General features: G+C 40.8%; 1 protein-coding gene across 2 annotated transcripts in view; it reads left to right on the plus strand.

The window, feature by feature from the left end:
* Window positions 1–1131: 1131 nt before the first annotated feature.
* The window catches only part of ADAMTS2 (ADAM metallopeptidase with thrombospondin type 1 motif 2), a 445301-nt gene continuing 428109 nt past the window's right edge, over window positions 1132–18323 (plus strand). For both annotated transcript variants that reach the window (XM_074291805.1, XM_074291806.1), the window contains exons 1-2: window positions 1132–1477; window positions 2726–3087. In XM_074291805.1, coding sequence (XP_074147906.1) covers window positions 1378–1477; window positions 2726–3087 — 462 coding nt within the window. In that variant the 5' untranslated portion in view covers window positions 1132–1377. The remainder of the gene's footprint in view (window positions 1478–2725; window positions 3088–18323) is intronic.

An 18323-nucleotide genomic window follows, 5' to 3' on the forward strand; every position in this document is an offset into this window, starting at 1 on the left:
ATAGGCTCACAAAGAATCAGACTCAGCTAAATAACAACAGATCAGGTGCAAAGATAAGACAGTGCAGAATCAGTCTGCCAACAAGCATTTGATTAAGTGCTGTGATCAGGAACTGTGCACGCTTCTTCGCGTCCAGACCAGGTTTTAGAAAGACTCAGGGGTCGCGTTTTTCGTGTTCCTTATACTCCGACCTGACTGGTCTACTCACCATCGCCAAACGTAATAATTTCCCTCTTTTTTTTTTTTTTTTTTTTTTTTTTTTTTTTTTTTGAGACGCCACTCATGTTAATCCCTTTACCTAGATGTTCTTTTCCTCAAAAACCTATGCAACTTTTCAGGCCCACTTAGTGGCACCTTTTCCTTGAAACCCGCTTGTTCAGTTTGAAGTGAACTTCCCTTCTGTGCATTCCCACAATCTCCTGCTTGTTCCCCGTCCCTTTCTGGACCTTACTCCCTCCTGCTTGATTTGCAGCATTTATTTGTTGCTCCTTTTATCTCCTAGGACTGTGAGCCTCCTGAGAATTCATGTTTCCTTTCAAGTCTTTCTTGACTTGCTGATATCCCCATAAAGGGACCCCAGGTCCCGGAGTACAGTAGGAAAGTCTGCCCCGTCTATTGGATTCTGGGGCCCTGTGTGGACTGAGGAAGCAAGATTTACTCTCCTCTCCTACCAGCAGCGGAAGCTTAGTAGCCGTGACAATCAGCTGGCCTGTCCCTCGGACCCCGACTCCCTTTTCTGTTAAGAACCCAAGAAAAGCAACTTTGGCGCAGCGCGGAGCTCTAGGGCGCACGGAGGTGGGGCGTACGGGAGAAGGTGCTTTGGAGAGAGAGCGTGGAGCTCCCGGATAGTCGGGAGCCGAAGTTTGACCCTCTCTGCGGTCCCCCTCGCTCTCCTGGGGAGCCGGGGCACCTCCCACAAGGACGGGAGATAGCCGGGTTCGGGGCTGGCCCCACGCGAAGCTGGGCGGGCAGCTTTTCCGTCAATCAGCCTGACTTCACTGCGCGCCCCGGCCTCTTGGCGTTACCCTCGAACCGCCTCCTGGTGTCTCTGCTTCGCTGCGATTGCAGCGTGTGGGCTAGGGCGGGAGGGAGCGAGGTAGGGGAGGGAAGGAGGGAGGCAGGGAAGGAGCCGCTGCTGAGTGAACAAACGCGCTGAGGAGAAGCAGCCGGGTCACCGCAGGCTGGGGCGTCCTCGCCTCTCCGTCTCCTCCTTCTCTTCCTCCCCACGCCGCGCCCCTAGCCTTCCCCTCCCTCCGCCCCGCGCCCCGGGGGACTGCAGCTGCGGGCGGCTCCAGCTGCCCCAGATGTGGGCTGGGCGGCTCGCGGGCAACTTTAGCGCGGCTCCGCTTGCGGGGCTCGGGCTGCGGTTCGGCTGCCATGGATCTGCCGGCGGGAGCCGCTCGCTTCCTGCTCTGCTGGGCGCTGCTGCTGCTGCCGCCACTGCCCACTGGCGCCCTGAGCCGCTCCGGCCCCCGAGGTAGGTCCCGCTCCAGCCCGGACTCCGATCCCCCCTGCCCCGCGCCAGAGGGACTTAGGCTAACTCCGCTCGCCCCGGGTGTGAGTTGGCTAACTTTGGGGCCGGGGCGCGCCCAGTCTCGGAGCCCTGGGAGCCCTGGAGAAGACGCGGGTTGGGGGGACGTGGCGCCCTCAATCTTCAGTGCCCCGGCCAGTAGAACCCGAGAAACCTGAGGCAGGGACCCCAGAACCGGCCTCTGCCCACTCCTACCCCCACCCAACGCTCTTGTTGGGGACCGCAAGCGGAGGGACGGGGATGATGGGGAAAATGCAATTCGCTCCTTCCTCAGCTGGAGCCCCTGGACCGCAAACTCTAATTCAAGCATCAAGTTTCACTTAGTGCCTGTCCCCGGAAGGGCCAAACCCAGAGCCAGCACGGGGCACAAAAGTAGAGAAAGGTCTTTCCCCTCAAAGGGTTAAAGAACACCACCACCAGGTCCCTCTCAGGGGATCTCCTGGAGCTGCCCCAGTTGGCCGATGACACTCCCCTTCCCAACTGCCCAGGGCGCCTTCTGTGCGTGGGAATCTCCAACAGGAACCTCCCTGCGATTGGACCGTGTGTTTCCCAGAGAGAAATTGGGGATGCCTAGGAAGGCTGAAGCCAGTTAGAGCATTTTAAGTTGATGACCTGCTGATGTTTCTGGGTTTCCCCTCCTGTGGCCTCTGAAGATTCCCCTCCATTCGGTCTCCCTCTCTCCTTCCCTCCCTCCCGTCCCACACCTCCCTCATTCCCAGTGCATTGTAAAAACTGGGGTTCAACGAAATCTAATGCATCCTAGTGAGGTGACCAATGGCTAGCATTGGTGGGAACTCTTGGGATGTCGGTGACTAAATGGTGTTCACCAAAGTGGTTGAGGATGGGAAGTACTCATGTTGCCTTCTCATTTCTGTCTTTGGCCCTTTTCTCCAATTGGTGACAGCCTAGGCTCTTAAATATTCCCTGGTCTTCTACATCTTATTATTACAAGCTTATTAAGCTTATTAAGGAGGAGGGATGGTGGGGGGCAAAGATCCCAGTCTTGGATATTGAGAGATCTGGAATCAGATCCTGGTCCTGCAAGCTTCTTCATTATGTGACCTTGCTCACATCATTTCCCGCTGGCCTCAGTTTCCCCATCTGTAAAATGAAGGGTTTGGAAAAGACGACCTTGGGATGATGGAGAATTGAGTTTAAATTTACATATCTTCTTCTTACCCCTTCCATTTTCAGGTCCACTTCTGGGAAACATAGAGGAGTATAGACTTGTTATCCCAACCAGCACAGATGCAGAGGGCAAGTTCTTATCACATTTGGTATCTGGAGCTGGTAAAGGCCGATCCCGAAGGGATGTTGGGGACTTGCCCAGGGAGGATGCCAACGAACAGATATTTTACAATGTCACTGTGTTTGGAAGAGACTTCCACTTCAGGCTGCGGCGGAACTCCCGGCTTGTGGCCCCGGGTGCGACTGTTGAATGGCAGGAAGATTCCCATGAGACTCGAGTAGAGCCACTCTTGGGGAACTGCCTCTATGTGGGAGGCATTACTGGTCTGCCTAATGCTTCTGTTGCTATCAGTAACTGTGATGGGCTGGTGAGTCCTTTTCTCTTATACAGTGCATGCACTAAGAATCACAAATTCAGTCTCTGCCCAGCAATGCAGCTGGAATACTCCAGAGCAAGAATAGCCTTGGGTTGCAATTAGGTTCATTTGTATTTGAATACAGGAGGATAGTCAGGGAGAACTCTAGGTAGTATGTCCTGTGAGAATTAGTTAAAAGAAGTGGGATTATCTAGAGAGAGTTAGAAGGACTTGATAGATGCTGACAAATATCTGAAGGACCACCATGGTTCAGAGGGGATGTCTAGAAAGTTTCAAAGAGGTTGATTTTGATTTAATTTAAGGCAGACCTTTCTAATAATTAAGGCTGCTTTGTTAGATGGTGAGTTCTGGATCATCAGAAGTATTCAAGTGGGGACTGACAGCCTTCCTTCTCCCCCACTTTGTCAGGAATAGAAGGAGATTCCTTGCATTGGGTGGCAGGCTAAGTGTAGATCGACTTTAAGCCCAGATTCTAGGATTCTGTAGCTGTAACATTCAACATTTGTATAGTGCTTTAAGATTTGTAACATGTTTCACACATATCACCTCATTTGATAAGGCTGGTCCATCTATTGGCTTGGTGTAGCTAATAACTATCTTCACAGAGCTCCCTTTGGCTCAGCAAGCCCTTTCTGTGAAACTACTTCCCCCATCTCCTCTCTCTCTCTCTCTCTCTCTCTCTCTCTCTCTCTCTCTCTCTCTCTCTCTCTCTCTCTCTCTCTCTCTCTCTCTCTCTCTCTCGATTTAGTATCTCTCAGGATACTTGTGGTTACAGCCCCCAAAAGGGCAGGTGAATAGCTATTATTTCTTTTGTGCCTTACCTCCCCCCAACCTCTCAGTGCCTGATAAGTAGTACTGGCTTAGTAGATGGATAACTCTTTTGGTCTGGTTATTTTGTGATGGGGGGGGTGGTAAGGAAAGAGAGAGGAAGTTAGCTTCCTAGGGCTTGCTTTATAAATTGGTAATTGGACAGCATCCACAGTGCAGAAATTCCTGGTTATTCCCTAGCTCCTGAATCTCAAGATGTACAGACTCAGTATTGCATTGAGTCAAACTGTCAGACACTTGTTGGCATGCTATGCTCTGGCTCTTATACCCTGGGATTTGGAAATGTAATTTGCTTTTGCCCTTTTTGGCAGGGGTTAGGAGTAGGGATAGGAGCATGTGCAAATACAGAAATTTACCCATTCCTGTCCCCAGTACTTGTTTTTTGCCTCTTTTTTGTTACCTCCACCCTTTAACTGCAAAGCTATAGCCCCTAGATTCAGCTTTTACAAATATTCAGCTTCAAATATTCATGATTAAACATGAGGAGATGCTGCAGCCAGGACAGACTGACCTGGGTTTGGAAAATGAGATGAGATCAGAGCTTGGGGTGAAGTCCCAGTGTTTGCTAAGACCCAGAGTGGGGCATTTCTCTGAGCCTAAATGGGTCGTCCTCAGTGGATGGGAGAAAAAACTCTAACACTTGCTGGCCCTGCTCTGGACAGGGATGTTCCGGGTGGAGCGGCAGGCCTGAAACTGCAGATTTTGAGTTTGGAATGCGAGACAAGTGGTCAGACTGTATCTGTTAGTGCCAGACATCTGAAGCAGGCGCACTGTGTGTTTAACACTAATTGCTACGTGGCACACACTCACTCTGTCTAGTTGAGAAAGGCAGTTTTTGTCATGAATTGCTGCTCAGCTCCTGTGATTTCTCCTTCTCTGTTGCAGGCTAGAGGTTTCCACTAGAGGTAATTGTTCCATACTTTTCTGTACCCTGCTGTTGGATAGAGTTGACTGGCTCTGTGAATCTTAGAAAACTCTTCCTTGACAGGCCTAGGCAGACAAAGAATTGGGTTTAGAAGACATAAATGCTTCAGGGACCTACACTTTAATCTAGATAGTCAAAATGAAGCTGCTTTTCAGACTTGATATTTCCAAGAATGTTTCTTTTCCTCCAAGGTATCTATCAATAAAAATCCTTACACATTGTACAGGCATCCTTCACTTTATAAAATAGGCTTGTTTCTGGAAAGTGAAAAGTAGGACCCAGTACTCAGATAGCCCAGAACTTGTTGATCTGAAAAAAGGAAAAAACAAAACAAAACACTAAACTCTGTCCCCCCCCCCCAACAGAGTGTAAAGTTAATATTATTTTCACATTAAATTATAACTGCATAAAAGGGTTTCTGTTATTATTTCTGATTGACTTTTCGTGACACCCAGACTTTTTATATCTTCATTTTTTCTGTTGAGTAGAAAATTATCTGTGAATCAATATTCAAATGTGCCATAGGAGCTGATGTGTGCAGATTTTTTTTTTTAATTAAGGATAAGTATCTCTAAATGTAAATAGTCACTCCCTGGCTTTGTTGGTCTCCCAACCTCAGGTTTCTCCCTCTTATGATCCATTCTCCACCTGATCGTTTATGTCACATTCCTATAGGACGGATCTGACCATGTCACTTACAGTGCTCAAAAAGCTCTATTGGCTTTCTATATTGTTTTAAGAATAAAAAACAAAACAAGAGATAGGGAGATTTACAGGAGGCAAAATAAACTTTTTTGACTACATACAAATTGAAAAAAGATTTTGTATAAACAAAAACAATGCAGCTAAAATTAGAAGAGAAACAGTATTTGGGAAAAACTATGTTTAGTGGATTTCTCTGATAAAGGTCTCATTTCCAAGAACTATAGAAAATGAAGTCAAATCTATAAGAATAAGTCACTTCCCATTTGATGAATGTAAAAGGATATAAAGAGGATGTTTTCAGAGGAAAACATTTAACCTATCAAGATGAAAAATGCTCTAAATCATTAATAATTAGAGCAAACATGAATAACTCTGAGATACCACTTCATACCTACAGATTGGGCATATTGACAAAAAAGGAAGGTGACAAATACTGGAAGATCAGTAGGAAAATGCATTCTAATATACTATGTGTAGAGCTGTAGATTGGTCTAAAATTCTGGAAAGTAATTTAGAGCTATGCCTCTGTGCATACCCTTGGCCCAGTGAAATTACCACTAAGTCTATACCAAAATCAAACCAAAGGCAGCAGAGAATGTGAAAAGGACCTATACAAATACAAAAATATCCATAGCAGCTCTTTTTGTGGTGGCAAAGTCTTGGAAGCTGAGGGGATACCCATAAATGAGGAATGGTTGAACAAACTGTAAATATGATGGAATACTATAAGAGATAAGGAAAGGGATGGTTTCAGAAAAACCTTAAAAGACAGATATGAATTGATGCAAAGTAAAGTTAGCAGAACTGGGAGAGCAATTTATATTGTAAATAGCAATCCTTTATTCATTGGGCAGAAATCCTAAAGGTCTTCCGCTCCTAGATTTATTTATTTAGTTAGTTTTTGGGTTTTTTTTTTTGTTGTTGTTGTTGTTGTTTTTTTTTTTGTTGGGTTTGCTTGTTTTTTTGTTTTTTTGACTAGGTGAAAGAGGAAATTCTTTACCTCAATTGCTAGCTATCTATCTACATTGAATGGGTGTTGCCTTAATTAAACTGAGACCTATTGAAGATCTTAGCTTACAAAGGTCAAGGTCTCCCATTTCATTAAGGGCCATCTCCAGTTGTCTTGATTTATATCTTGCCACTGGACCCAGATGGCTCTGAAGGGGAAAGTGAGACAGGTGACCTTGCACAGCCCTCCCTCACTTAAATCCAATTCACTTGCATGTCATGGAATCATTTTTCTGATTCCATGGTCTCCTTTGAGAAATAAGGACAAACAACAACCAATTATGTGACCTTAGGTGAGTAACTTAACCCTGCTTGCAAACCACTCTAGTCTCTTTGCCAAGAAAACCCAGATGGTGCCATTCACAAAGAATCAGAAGTAGTTGAAATGACTGAACAGCAACAAAGAGGAATTCTGAAGAACACAATGACAATTTGGCTTCCGCCTATATTTCCAAGCTTATGATATGTCATTCCCTTTTTGTGCACTCTGCATTCCAACCAAACTAGATTTATTATTGATCTTATTTTCCATCCCCTATCTCCATGCTTTGTCTCTCGGAATCACTAGTTTCTTTGAGAAGTTAGCTCATGTATCATCTTCTAATAAGATCTTTCTTGATTCTCCCAGCTGCCAGTGCTCTTATTTCATCTGTATTTTTTATTATACCCATACATGTTGCTTCCTCAGATTGAATGTAACTCAATACCTTGAGGGCAGAGGCTATTTTTCATTTTTTTCTGTGTCATTAGACCCTAGCATGTTGGTATAGACCTGGTATATCAACTGTGTGGGGAAATCCTGGTAAAGAAAATACATCTACCAATGCATATTGACAACTGTTCTACAACTATTTAGTCCTAGTTATTTGAGGACTTGGTTGTTCAGTCATTTTTCAGGTATGTCTGACTTTTCATGATCCCATTTCTAGTTTTCTTGGCAAAGATACTGGAGTAGTTTGCTATTTCTTTCTCCAGCTCATTTTACTGAGGAGGAAACTGTGGCAATCAGATTTAAGTGACTTGGCTAGAGTCACATAGCTAGGAAGTGTCTGAGGCTAGATTTGAACTCAGGAAGATGAATCTTCCTGACCCACTTGTCCTAGTCACATAGTTAGTCTGTGTTAGAAACCAACCTTAAACTCAGATTTTTCTCCACTATATTATACTGCCATTCTCTATCTTATAAATACTAGATACTTAATATATGCTTGTTGATTGATGTCCTATAAGATTGGACTCTCAATTTAGTAATAAGTATAGGCAATCATTATGGCAAGAAATCGTATGAGAGGTGTCACAAGACATATTTTATTATTAAAACAACAGATTAAAATGTAGAGAGTTCACCTTTGTTCCCTTTAATTGCATTCAGAATATAAATTGCTTATAAGCTTCAAAGTCTCATTATAGTAGATGCTGTTAATTAGATATTTGTCTTAATTTAAACTGATGAGAGATGAAATTCATATTTATACTTTCTATCCATTTATTAAGCCATAGAAGAGGTGCTTAATAAATGTTTGTTGAGTTGAAAAGTACTTTAATGAGTAATTAAAGTAAACATGATTGCTGAGGTAATGTTTAACCTACTTCAGAATAAGGATTCTTATCCACTGATATATACATAAAGGATTGATTTAAATCACTGGTTATTTTTGTCTGTTCCTGTATTCAGTAATACTTTGTCAGTCTGGATGACATAATTTACAGACCTGAAAATTCAAACCAAAGAAGACTATAGTTCTCTAAGAAGATTCTGCAATTCTTACTTTGGATGAATTCAGAGGGCCCTTTCCCATTCAAACTGAGTCAGAGAGGCCTGGATGTTGAAAACTGCAGACTTCAGTGCTAGTCCTGTCTACAGGATGATGTGACTTTGGTGGAGAGGGGATTCTAGGGAAATGAAGGTGTTTGTGAAATGCTATGTGCAGAGAATGGACCTTTTTCTTCACTTCCAATACTAAGCCTCTAGGGGAGGCTGCAGAAGGCAAAGTATGGGTCAGTTATTCTGAGTATCTGGCAGAAGCTGAATTGGACAATGTGGGGGACAATGAGGTCTTGAGACTCTGCGTGTCTGGCCCAGGTTTCCCAGGGCAATGAACCTACTGGTGCTCAGTTCAATAAGTCTGAGTATCCATAGGTTGCTGCCCAGAGTAAATGGGAAACAAAGGCCAGTCATTGTGAATATTGGTCTCAATTAGCAAAAGCAGAATTTCATCAAACAATTGATCCTCATAGAGACATTTTCTTTCCTGCTTCTTAAAGGGAAAGAGGATTCTTGTGGCCCAATAAATCTAATCCTTGAGGGATAAACATGATAGAAGGGAAAAAAAAAAACCTGGGTTTGAAATCAGGAGAAATTTGAGTTTGAATCTTGGCTCAGATGCTTAACTGTGTGATCATGGGAGAAATCACTTTGCTTTTCTAGTCTCAGTTTATACATCTGTAAAATAGGTATAATACTTGTATTATCTATATTACAGGGTTATTTAAGTGAAGGAAGGATAAGAATAGGCACCTGAAACTGTGATTTCATTGATTTAGGGAACTCCCAGGTGAGGAAATTCCTTCTATTAATATGTCAACCCCTTAAATAACTTGTCTAGGGTCACAACCAGTAAATGTTACAGGGATTTGGATCTGGATATTCCTGGCCTTTAAGAAGACTCTTTATTCATTAGACGCTGATGCCTCTCTATTAGAAGCCAAGAATTTTCTAAGGTTTCAAATATTCAAAATTCTAAATTTTCTAATGTTATAGAAATATGGATTATTATTATAATCATTAGTAGTCATTGCTATTTCTTTAAACTTTTAAAATAAAAAATAATCTTTTTATTTTCAAAATATATGCAAAGATAGTTTTCAACATTCACCCTTGCAAAACCTTGTGTTCCAAATTTTTTCTCCCTCTCTTCCCTCCCAGAGAGCAAATAATCCAATATATGTCAAACATGTGCAATTCTTCTATACATATTTCCATAATTATCATGCTACACAAGAAAAATCAGATCAAAAAGGAAAAAAAATGAGAAAGGAAACAAAAAGCAAACAAACAACAATAACGAAAAAGATGAAAATATTATGTTGTGATCCACATTCAGTCCTCACAGTCCTCTCTCTAGATGCAGATGACCCTCTACGTTTATTAGAATTGGCCTGAATCACTTCATTGTGAAAAGAACCACATCCTTCAAAATTGATTGTCATATAATCTTCTTGTTGCCATGTACAACGTTTTCTTGGTTCTACTCACTTCACTCAACATCAGTTCATGTAAGTCTCTCCAGGCCTCTCTGAAATCATCCTATTGATCATTTCTTATAGAACGATAATATTCTATAACATTCACATATCCTAACTTATTCAGCCATTCTCCAACTGATGGGCATCCTCTCAGTTTCCAGTTCTTTATCACTACAAAAAGGGCTGCTACAACCTTTTTTTTCACATATAGGTCCTTTTCCCTTTTTTATGATCTCTTTGGGATATAAGCCCAATAGACACACTGCTAGATCAAAGATATGCAGTTTGATAGCCCTTTGATAGCCCTATGCCTTAAAAGGAAAATAAATATTTCACAAATACTCTAGACTGATAAAACAGCCACAAAGGTATGAATGAATACATTTAAAAAACACTTATTGAGTGCTTACTTTGTACAAAGCATGGGGCTCAGTGCTGGAGGAACTCTTCAAATAGAGGAGACCACATACAGAGGAGATTTCAATTGCAAGTGAGATGGAAAAGTCCCATGGTCCTTAGAGTGTAATGACAAAGCAGATGGTAATGCATCTTTAATGTCATTTCTAGTGATAAAATCATATAATCTTCTGATGCTGAACTATTTGACAATGCAGGGACTTTGCTGATAAAAGCTTTCTTTTTGGGGTCTTGAGTAGTTACAGATAAAGTGCCTGAAGTAGTTTCCTAGCTGTGTCTCCATAAGTTTTGCTTTTTGGAGCGATGGCTTTGGTGGCTGGGCTTGAAAAATGGACCAATCTTCGGGAAAGGGGGGGGTGCTGTCACTCCATGGGCTGTTAGGTTTACCTGACCAACTGCTAATCACCAATTGGTATTGTTGATGGTGAGGAAGGTGCACTCCTTTACCATAGTAATTGCTCTTCTCTTCGAGGGCTGAGGGTCTAAGAGACACTGCCATTCTCAAAGATCTTGGTTTTAGGATCTTGGGTTACCTGCATTGGGTTATTAATAGAAATAGTTGGTGTTTGCCTTTTCTGTTTTGTGCCACCTTCTGTCTTTTAATTAAAAAAAAAACTAAGCAAATAGTTTTTCTTTTGTTCTGTGTTCTCTCTAAAGCCTATCCAAAATTCTATCAAATTTGGCTCTCATTAATGCTATTTCTAGGACAGGCTAGTTCAAGCCCTCACCTGGACTACTATAATATCCTTCTTAATTGGACTTCCTGCCTTGAGTTTTTTAGTTTAGTTTTTTTTTTTAAATTCCATATCAGTCATATTGTGAAAGAAGTCAAAGCCAAAACAAAACGAAGCAAAAACAAACCACAGGATAAATAAAGTGAAAAATAGTATGCTTTGATCTGCATTTATATTCTATCAGTTTTTCTATGAAGCATTTTTCATCAAGAATCCTTTAGAATTACCTTGGATCAATATATTTCAGAGAAGAGCTAAGTCATTCACAGCATATTATCACAATGTTGCTCTTATTGGGTACAATGTTCTCCCAATTCTGCTCACTTTGTATCAGTTCATGTAAGTCTTTCCAAGTTTTTCTGAAACTATCTCCCACAACATTCCTCATAGCATAATAGTATTTCATCACGATCATATACTATAACTTGTTCAGCTATTCCCCAATTGATAAAAATTCCCTCAATTTCCAATTCTATGTCACCACAAAAAGAGCTGTTTTAAAATATTTTTGCAGGCCTTTTTCCCTTAAAAAAATCTCTTTGTGATTTTTCTAAAGTCTTACCATGTCACTCTCCTACTCAATAACTCTAATGGCTTCCTAGCTTCCTAAAATCTAGTCAAGTTAACATGGATTTGGTAAGTTCTTACCATGTGTCAGGCACTGTGCTAAGTGCTGGGGACAGAAAGAAAAGCAAAATTACTTTTTTTCCTTAAAGAATTATATGCTAAAGGGGGAGACAGCATAGAAATAACCAGACACAAAATAGATTTATATGGAATACATAGTAGGCCATCAGAAAGGAGAAGCTAAGGGGACTGGGAAAGGTTTTTTGTTTTTGTTTTTGTTTTTTTAGCAGAAGGTTGGATTCATGCTGAGTCTTGAAGGTAGGTGGAGATGAGGAGCAGATGTTTATGGGTATGGATTGGGGGGCAGTCAATGCAATTGGATAGAGATAGGAGATGAGGCTCTTGAGGAACACCAGGTAAGCCAGTGTAGCCAGATAGTAGACTACACATGGGGGAGTAGAGATTGGAAGGGTAAAAAAGATGACAGTTTATGATGAGGTTTAAAAGTCCAACAGAGGGGAAAATATTTGATCCTGGAGGTAATAGGGAGATAACCTGGAGCTCATTGAACAAGGATATGATATGGCTAGGTCTTTGATTTAGAAAAATCACCTTCTTGGGGCAATTAAATGGTGCAGTGGATAGGCCACTGGCCCTGGCTGGAGTCAGGAGGACCTGAGTTCAAAACTAACCTCAGACACTTAATACTTCCTAGCTATGTGATCCTGGGCAAGTCATTTAAAAAAGAAAAATCAATAGCTGAGGGATAGATTAGAGTAGGGGTAGACTTGAGGCAGAAATGTCAAAATAGAATCCTCTGTTTAGATTTGAAAGTCCTTTACTACCTGGCTCCACCCGACATTTCCAACATTTTTATGTATTGCCCCTCTTTTTCCACTCTACAATTCAATCAAACTGGTCTTCTTGCTGCTCCTTTATACAATACCTTATTTCCCATCTTTGTGCCTTAGCAAAGGTTATGCCCTCCCTTATCACTTCTACTTCTTAGGATTTCTTATTTCTTTCAAAGCCTTACCCAGGAAATACCGGTGTGAAGTCTTTCCTGAGCTCTACCTGATAGTATCGTAGCACATCATCTTGGGCTTTTTGGTTATTTTATTAAAAAAATTAGGTTAGCTCTCTAAGGTCACTCTGACAAGCTTTGATTCTATACCCATGTTATAGAGTGAAAAACAGAGATCCAGAGAGGAGAAGCCCTAGGCTTATCAATTTACAATTAGGAAAAACTTTGGAGATCATCTAGTTCAATCACCTCATTTTTACAGTTGAAGAAACTGAAGCACATAGAGATGAAATAACTTATTACATTGATTGGAAATTCCAGAGGCAAGGTTGAAGACCAAGTCCTCTGACTAACTTTGTGGCTCTCTGCTGGACCACATTATTTGCCCAAGGCCACATAACAGTTTAGTAGCAGAACTTGAATTGGGCATTCAGTCCTAGACCTTTCGAGTGGACACCCTTTTAGCAGGCCAACCTGAAGGGTCATTGGTGACCCCGATCAGGAAAGACTTCATTGGTTACCCCAAGGGAATCTGAATGCCTGCCAAAGACAGAGCTTTCCAAGTGGCAAAGAAGTCCTGGAGGTGCATTCACAGGTAAAGCTGTTGGTGTGACTGGAAATGTGTTAGTGACCGTGCCAGACAGAGTTGATGTTGCTTGGTTCAGGAAGACCAGACTGAAAAACATGCACCTGGAAAATGAGTTTGTTTCCGTGTAGAGAGTCTGATAGGCCAGTGTTATCAGTCCTCTCTCCAACAGCTGCACAGAGGAGCAGGGGCAAGATCATACTACCCCTTTTGGGCTTTCCATGTTAAATGAGGGGAAATTGGGTTATATATGTTACATATTGAGCCTACAGCTCTGATATCCCATGTTCTTAGACTCTTTCAAGCTTGCTAACTCTGTGTTTATGTTTTAAGGTTCCTTCCAACTTAGGCAGTCTATATTCATGTTAATTATAAGGACTTTCTAAACTTCTATTATTATGCAACAATAACAATGCAAGTTATTATAATAGTTTCTGGAAAGTATATTTGTTGACATTTTAGTGGTAAATGATCATTTTAGTTTTGGTGTCTTAGCTTAGAGAGACCCTATATAGGTAGCTGTTGAAAATCTCAGCTTTCCTAACCAATGATTTTTAAATCAGGCACATCCTTAAATTTGAAGAACCTTTGTTTTCTCATGTTTACAATGAGAATAATATTTCCCCATCATTTTCTCATAGTTTAGCAATGGAAAGAAGTATTTTTTAGTCATTTTTTTTCAGTGATGGCCAACTCTTTGTGACCCTATTTAGGGTTTTATTGACAAATATACTGGAGTGGATTGTCAGTTCCTTTTCCAGTTCATATTATAGATGAGGAAACTGAGGCAAACAGAGATAAATGACTTTTCAAATATCACACTACTAAATGTCTGAAACTGAATTTGAACTTCAGAAGCTGAGTTCTCCTGAGTCTAGACCTGGTGCTTTATCCACTGTGCCATCTGGCCACTATTGGAGAAATATACAGCAGCACCAATGTTTCTCCTTACCTGATAATTCTAATTAGTTTCTTTGCTGAAAATTTCTTCCCATTCTACTCCATCAAAGTGAGCTGTCAAAGTAAGTTTTCAATACCTTAGATCTATCCAGATCAATCCCATATTTAATAAACTCCAGTGATTCCCTATTTCCTCTAGGATGAAATACCAACTCTTATGTTTGACATTTAAAGCCTTCCACATTCTGGGCCCAGCTTACAATTTCTACCCTTATTACTTACACATTAATTGCCTTCACTTTTACTTTACTTTACCCATCTTCTGTACAAAGCATTTTCTAATACTCACCCTCTCTAATTGCTAGTGACTTTTCCTATCAAGAAAGACCTTATTCCTATTTCTCCACATCTGTATTTGCACACATTGTCTCCCCTGAGAGAATCCACGTCCTTCAAATGAGTGAACTTTTTTATTTCTGTCTTTGTACAACTAGCTTCAAGCAAAGTACTTGGCATATAGTTGGTGTTCAATAAATGTTTACCTGTTTTGCTCAATAGATTCTAGGATTAATTGTCATTGTTTATGCATCTTGAGCACAGCATTGCACAATATGATTTTCTTCCCACCACTTGCCCAAGCTCTCACTCCTCAGCCAAATAGGTTTTATACATCTTTATCTCAACATGAGGCAACAGGATGAGAGGGTAATAGGGAAAGTTTATGTAGTTGTAAGCTACCTTGGGGGAGGTGTGATGCCCTTAGCTAAGGAGGCAAGAATTCTGAATTCCCAGATCTGCTTTTGTCACACCCCAAGTGGAGTATTGTTTTTGATTCTGGGTACCACATTTTAAGTAGGACTTTGACAAGCTGGAGTAGATGCAGATGAAGGTAACTAAAGGTGGTGAGATGAATGGAGATTATGTCTTATGAGGTTATGTGAAAAAAAAAACCAGAAAGGAACATTTGGAGGACACCATAATTGTCTTCAAACATCGAACTTTTTATTTCATGGAATAATAATAATAGTTAACATTTATATAATGCTTTAAGCTTTGCAAATATCTTATTTGAGCCTTATAACAACTTTGGGACATTGGAATTATTATTATCCCCATTTTACAGCTGAGGAGACTATACACACAGATTAAGTGACTTGCTTAGGGCCACACACCTAAGTGTCTGAGGTCACATTTGAACTCGGATCTTCTAGACTCTAGGCCTGACACTCTGTCCACTGTGCCACCCAGCTGCCCCAAGTAGATGATCACTCACATAGATTGAGAATGGAATTTCATTTGGGGAGAATTTAGTATAAGTGATCAAGTGAGATAATATTTGTAAAGCACTCAGCAAATACCTGGAATATAGTCAGTGCTATACAAATGTTGGCTATATCCAGGTTTCTGGGCTCCTCACATCTTTCATTTCTGCTCTGAACTCTACTTAGCTAGCTGCAGAATAAGAAGCTGGACTGACTCAGAGCTGCCATGGTAGTCCCCACTCACATATTAGAACATCCCTCTTTCCCTAGTTTTTACTTGAATAAATTAAGTGGTCAACATCTGATAACATGGTTGCTTCAAGCTCCCCCACTGGCTCTTCTCTTCATCCTTCTCAGGAGTTGGACATCCAGAGAAGCGGCTTCTCTCTTTGGCCCAGGAGAATAAGGAGGAAAGATGTTTTATAGAAAAAAAAATTTCCTTTTCTCCTCCATACACACAAGGAAGTGCCATGATTTCTGCTTGAACCCACAGAAATTATTTGCTTTCAGAAACTAATTGGATTGAAACTAATTGGATAGGGAGTGGGGGTAGAGAGGAGGAGAGAGAAACTTTCCTATTAGCTGCTTGCATAGCTATGGATGAGAACCCAGTCTTCCTTGGTGAGGGAGTTATAATGAATGTATCCTCTGATTTTTCTTGTCCCATAAGTGAGCCTTTGAGAGGGGAAGGTATGTTTGCTAAGGACAGGTAAACACAGATGTGAAAGGTCAGCACCACTTCAGCAGTGATTGCTAAGCTCACTGCTATTTGTAGGATGATTCACAATATTATCTCTCCTGTCTGACCCTAGACAATTAATTGCTATCATTTATTCCAAGATGATTAATTAATGAGCAATGACATTTTAAAAAATGCATTAGAGGATTTCTATATAAATGGGAGACTGCACTTCTAAGGTCTCTCTGGTTTTGAGAAATATGGCTTCCTTGGTGAGAAGGCTCATCTTTGACCAGTGCTGGTTAATAAATCCTGGTTAAGTTTCAGCATCCCAAGAGAACTCTTTTAAGGTCATAAATTGTAGTATAGTTTCTAGTCTACATCAGTAGAAATTTACCTACTAAAAGCCTCCTTATATTAGTAATATCACAAGGATCATTAGATTGTAAGCTCCTTGAGGTCAGGGACTGCATTTTGTCTTTTTGTATCTTAATGCTTAGCCCAGTCTGGCATGTAATAGATACTTAATAAAGGCTTATTAATTTGAGAAGATGCCCACCATCATCACTAGCATCTCTGAAATCTTAGGATACCATAGAATTGGAATCAGCCCCAAATGTCTCTGGAATCCTAAAATATCACAGAATCAGAATCATAGAATAATAAAACTAGAAGAGGCCTGGCACATAGTAAGTGATACTTCCTGCCCCAAATCACTACTAGCATTCCTTTAAACTTAGAATATTATAGAATCAGAATTAGCCCTGTACATCCCTGAAATGCTAGACTATCATAGAGTCATAGTCACAGAATATAAGAATTGGAAATAGAACTTAGATATAATCTTGTCCAGTTTCTTCATTTTACAGAGAAGAATTTACCTAAGGTCACACAGCTAGCTAATAGTGAAGGTAGCCTTAGAATATAGATTTCCTAACTTCTAGTCTAGAGTTCTTTATACTATTTGTCTTTGCTATGTTCCTTGAGTCCACAGTGTAATTCTAACCCTCACAAATCTTTATGAGGCCATTGGTGAGATAGCAGTGAGTCTTCCTTATAACTAGGGGAAGGCACTCTCTTACCTTTCCACCAACGGGAGGACCCTCTGAATCATGTTGTCTGGATATTTAGTGCTGATAGAAAGACTTGATTCCATTGTCAATTCAGACTCATTGATTGAGTAAAGTGGCTGGTGTGGTGAATATGGTCTGAATTTGATTAGTGATGTCTGGATCAGGGTTTGGGGGGTTTTTGTTTGTTTTGAGTCTTAGGGGATATCAATAATTTCATGAGCTCCTTTCTGCTTGGGGCTGGTGGATCCCCTATGACTTAGGGTGGAAGGCAAGAGTAAAAAGTAAAAATAAATTATAAAAAATATAAGTAAGAGTAAATCGCACAGCCCTGAGATATTCTTGTCTTAAGAAGAAAGTTCTTCTATGCAGGAATCCTATAGTGATAAGAAATGTCAGAATGTAAGTTCCTTCATGGCTCAAACTATTGCATTTTTTTGTCTGTATATCTCTAGGGCATTGCACAATGCCTGGCACACATTAACTGTTTAATAAATGCTTGTTGATTGATGATCCCCATTGCCTGAGTAAGCATCTTTCCCAAAGCATTTGTAACATGTGATTATCAGGATTTTTAAAAAATAGCTTTTTATTTTCAAAATACTTGCAAAGATAGTTTTCAACATTCGCCCTTGCAAAACCTTGTGTTCCAAATTTTTCTTCTTCCCTTCCTTCCACACCCCTTCCCTAGACAGCAAGTAATCCAGTAGAGATTAAATATGTGCAATTTTTCTAAACATATTTCCACATTTATCATGCTACACAAGAAAAATTAGATCAAAAAGAGGAAAAAATGAAAGAAAAGCAAGAAAACCACAACCAAGATGATGAAAATATATGTTGTGATCCACATTCAGTTCTGATAGTTTTCATTCTGGATGTAGATGGTTCTCCCCATCACAAGCCTACTGGAACTGGCCTCAATCACCTCATTGTTGAAAAGAGCCATGTTATCAATACTGTTTTTGAAGAAAGCTACTCATCAGGTTCTTCTGCTTCTTAAAGTAGCCCATGTTATTTTGAGCAGGAGAAATCTATTTCAGAAGTATTTGGCTCCTGCGGTGGACCTCTCTCTAGTGCTTTCTGGTCCTGAAGCACTTATGTTCCAAAGATGATTCTTTTATTTGAGAGTGATCCATGTATGAGATGGACACTTTCTCAAAGCCTGCTGAAGGCTCCCACTCTGTAGGGTTGCAGGGCAGTCAAAGTGGCTGTGATTTGCACGAATGCTCCTTTGAGTTGGCCTTTTTGGACATCTGTGCTCTACTGTGATTTA

The sequence above is a fragment of the Sminthopsis crassicaudata genome, chromosome 2, assembly GCF_048593235.1.
Source record: "Sminthopsis crassicaudata isolate SCR6 chromosome 2, ASM4859323v1, whole genome shotgun sequence".
NCBI lineage: Eukaryota > Metazoa > Chordata > Mammalia > Dasyuromorphia > Dasyuridae > Sminthopsis > Sminthopsis crassicaudata.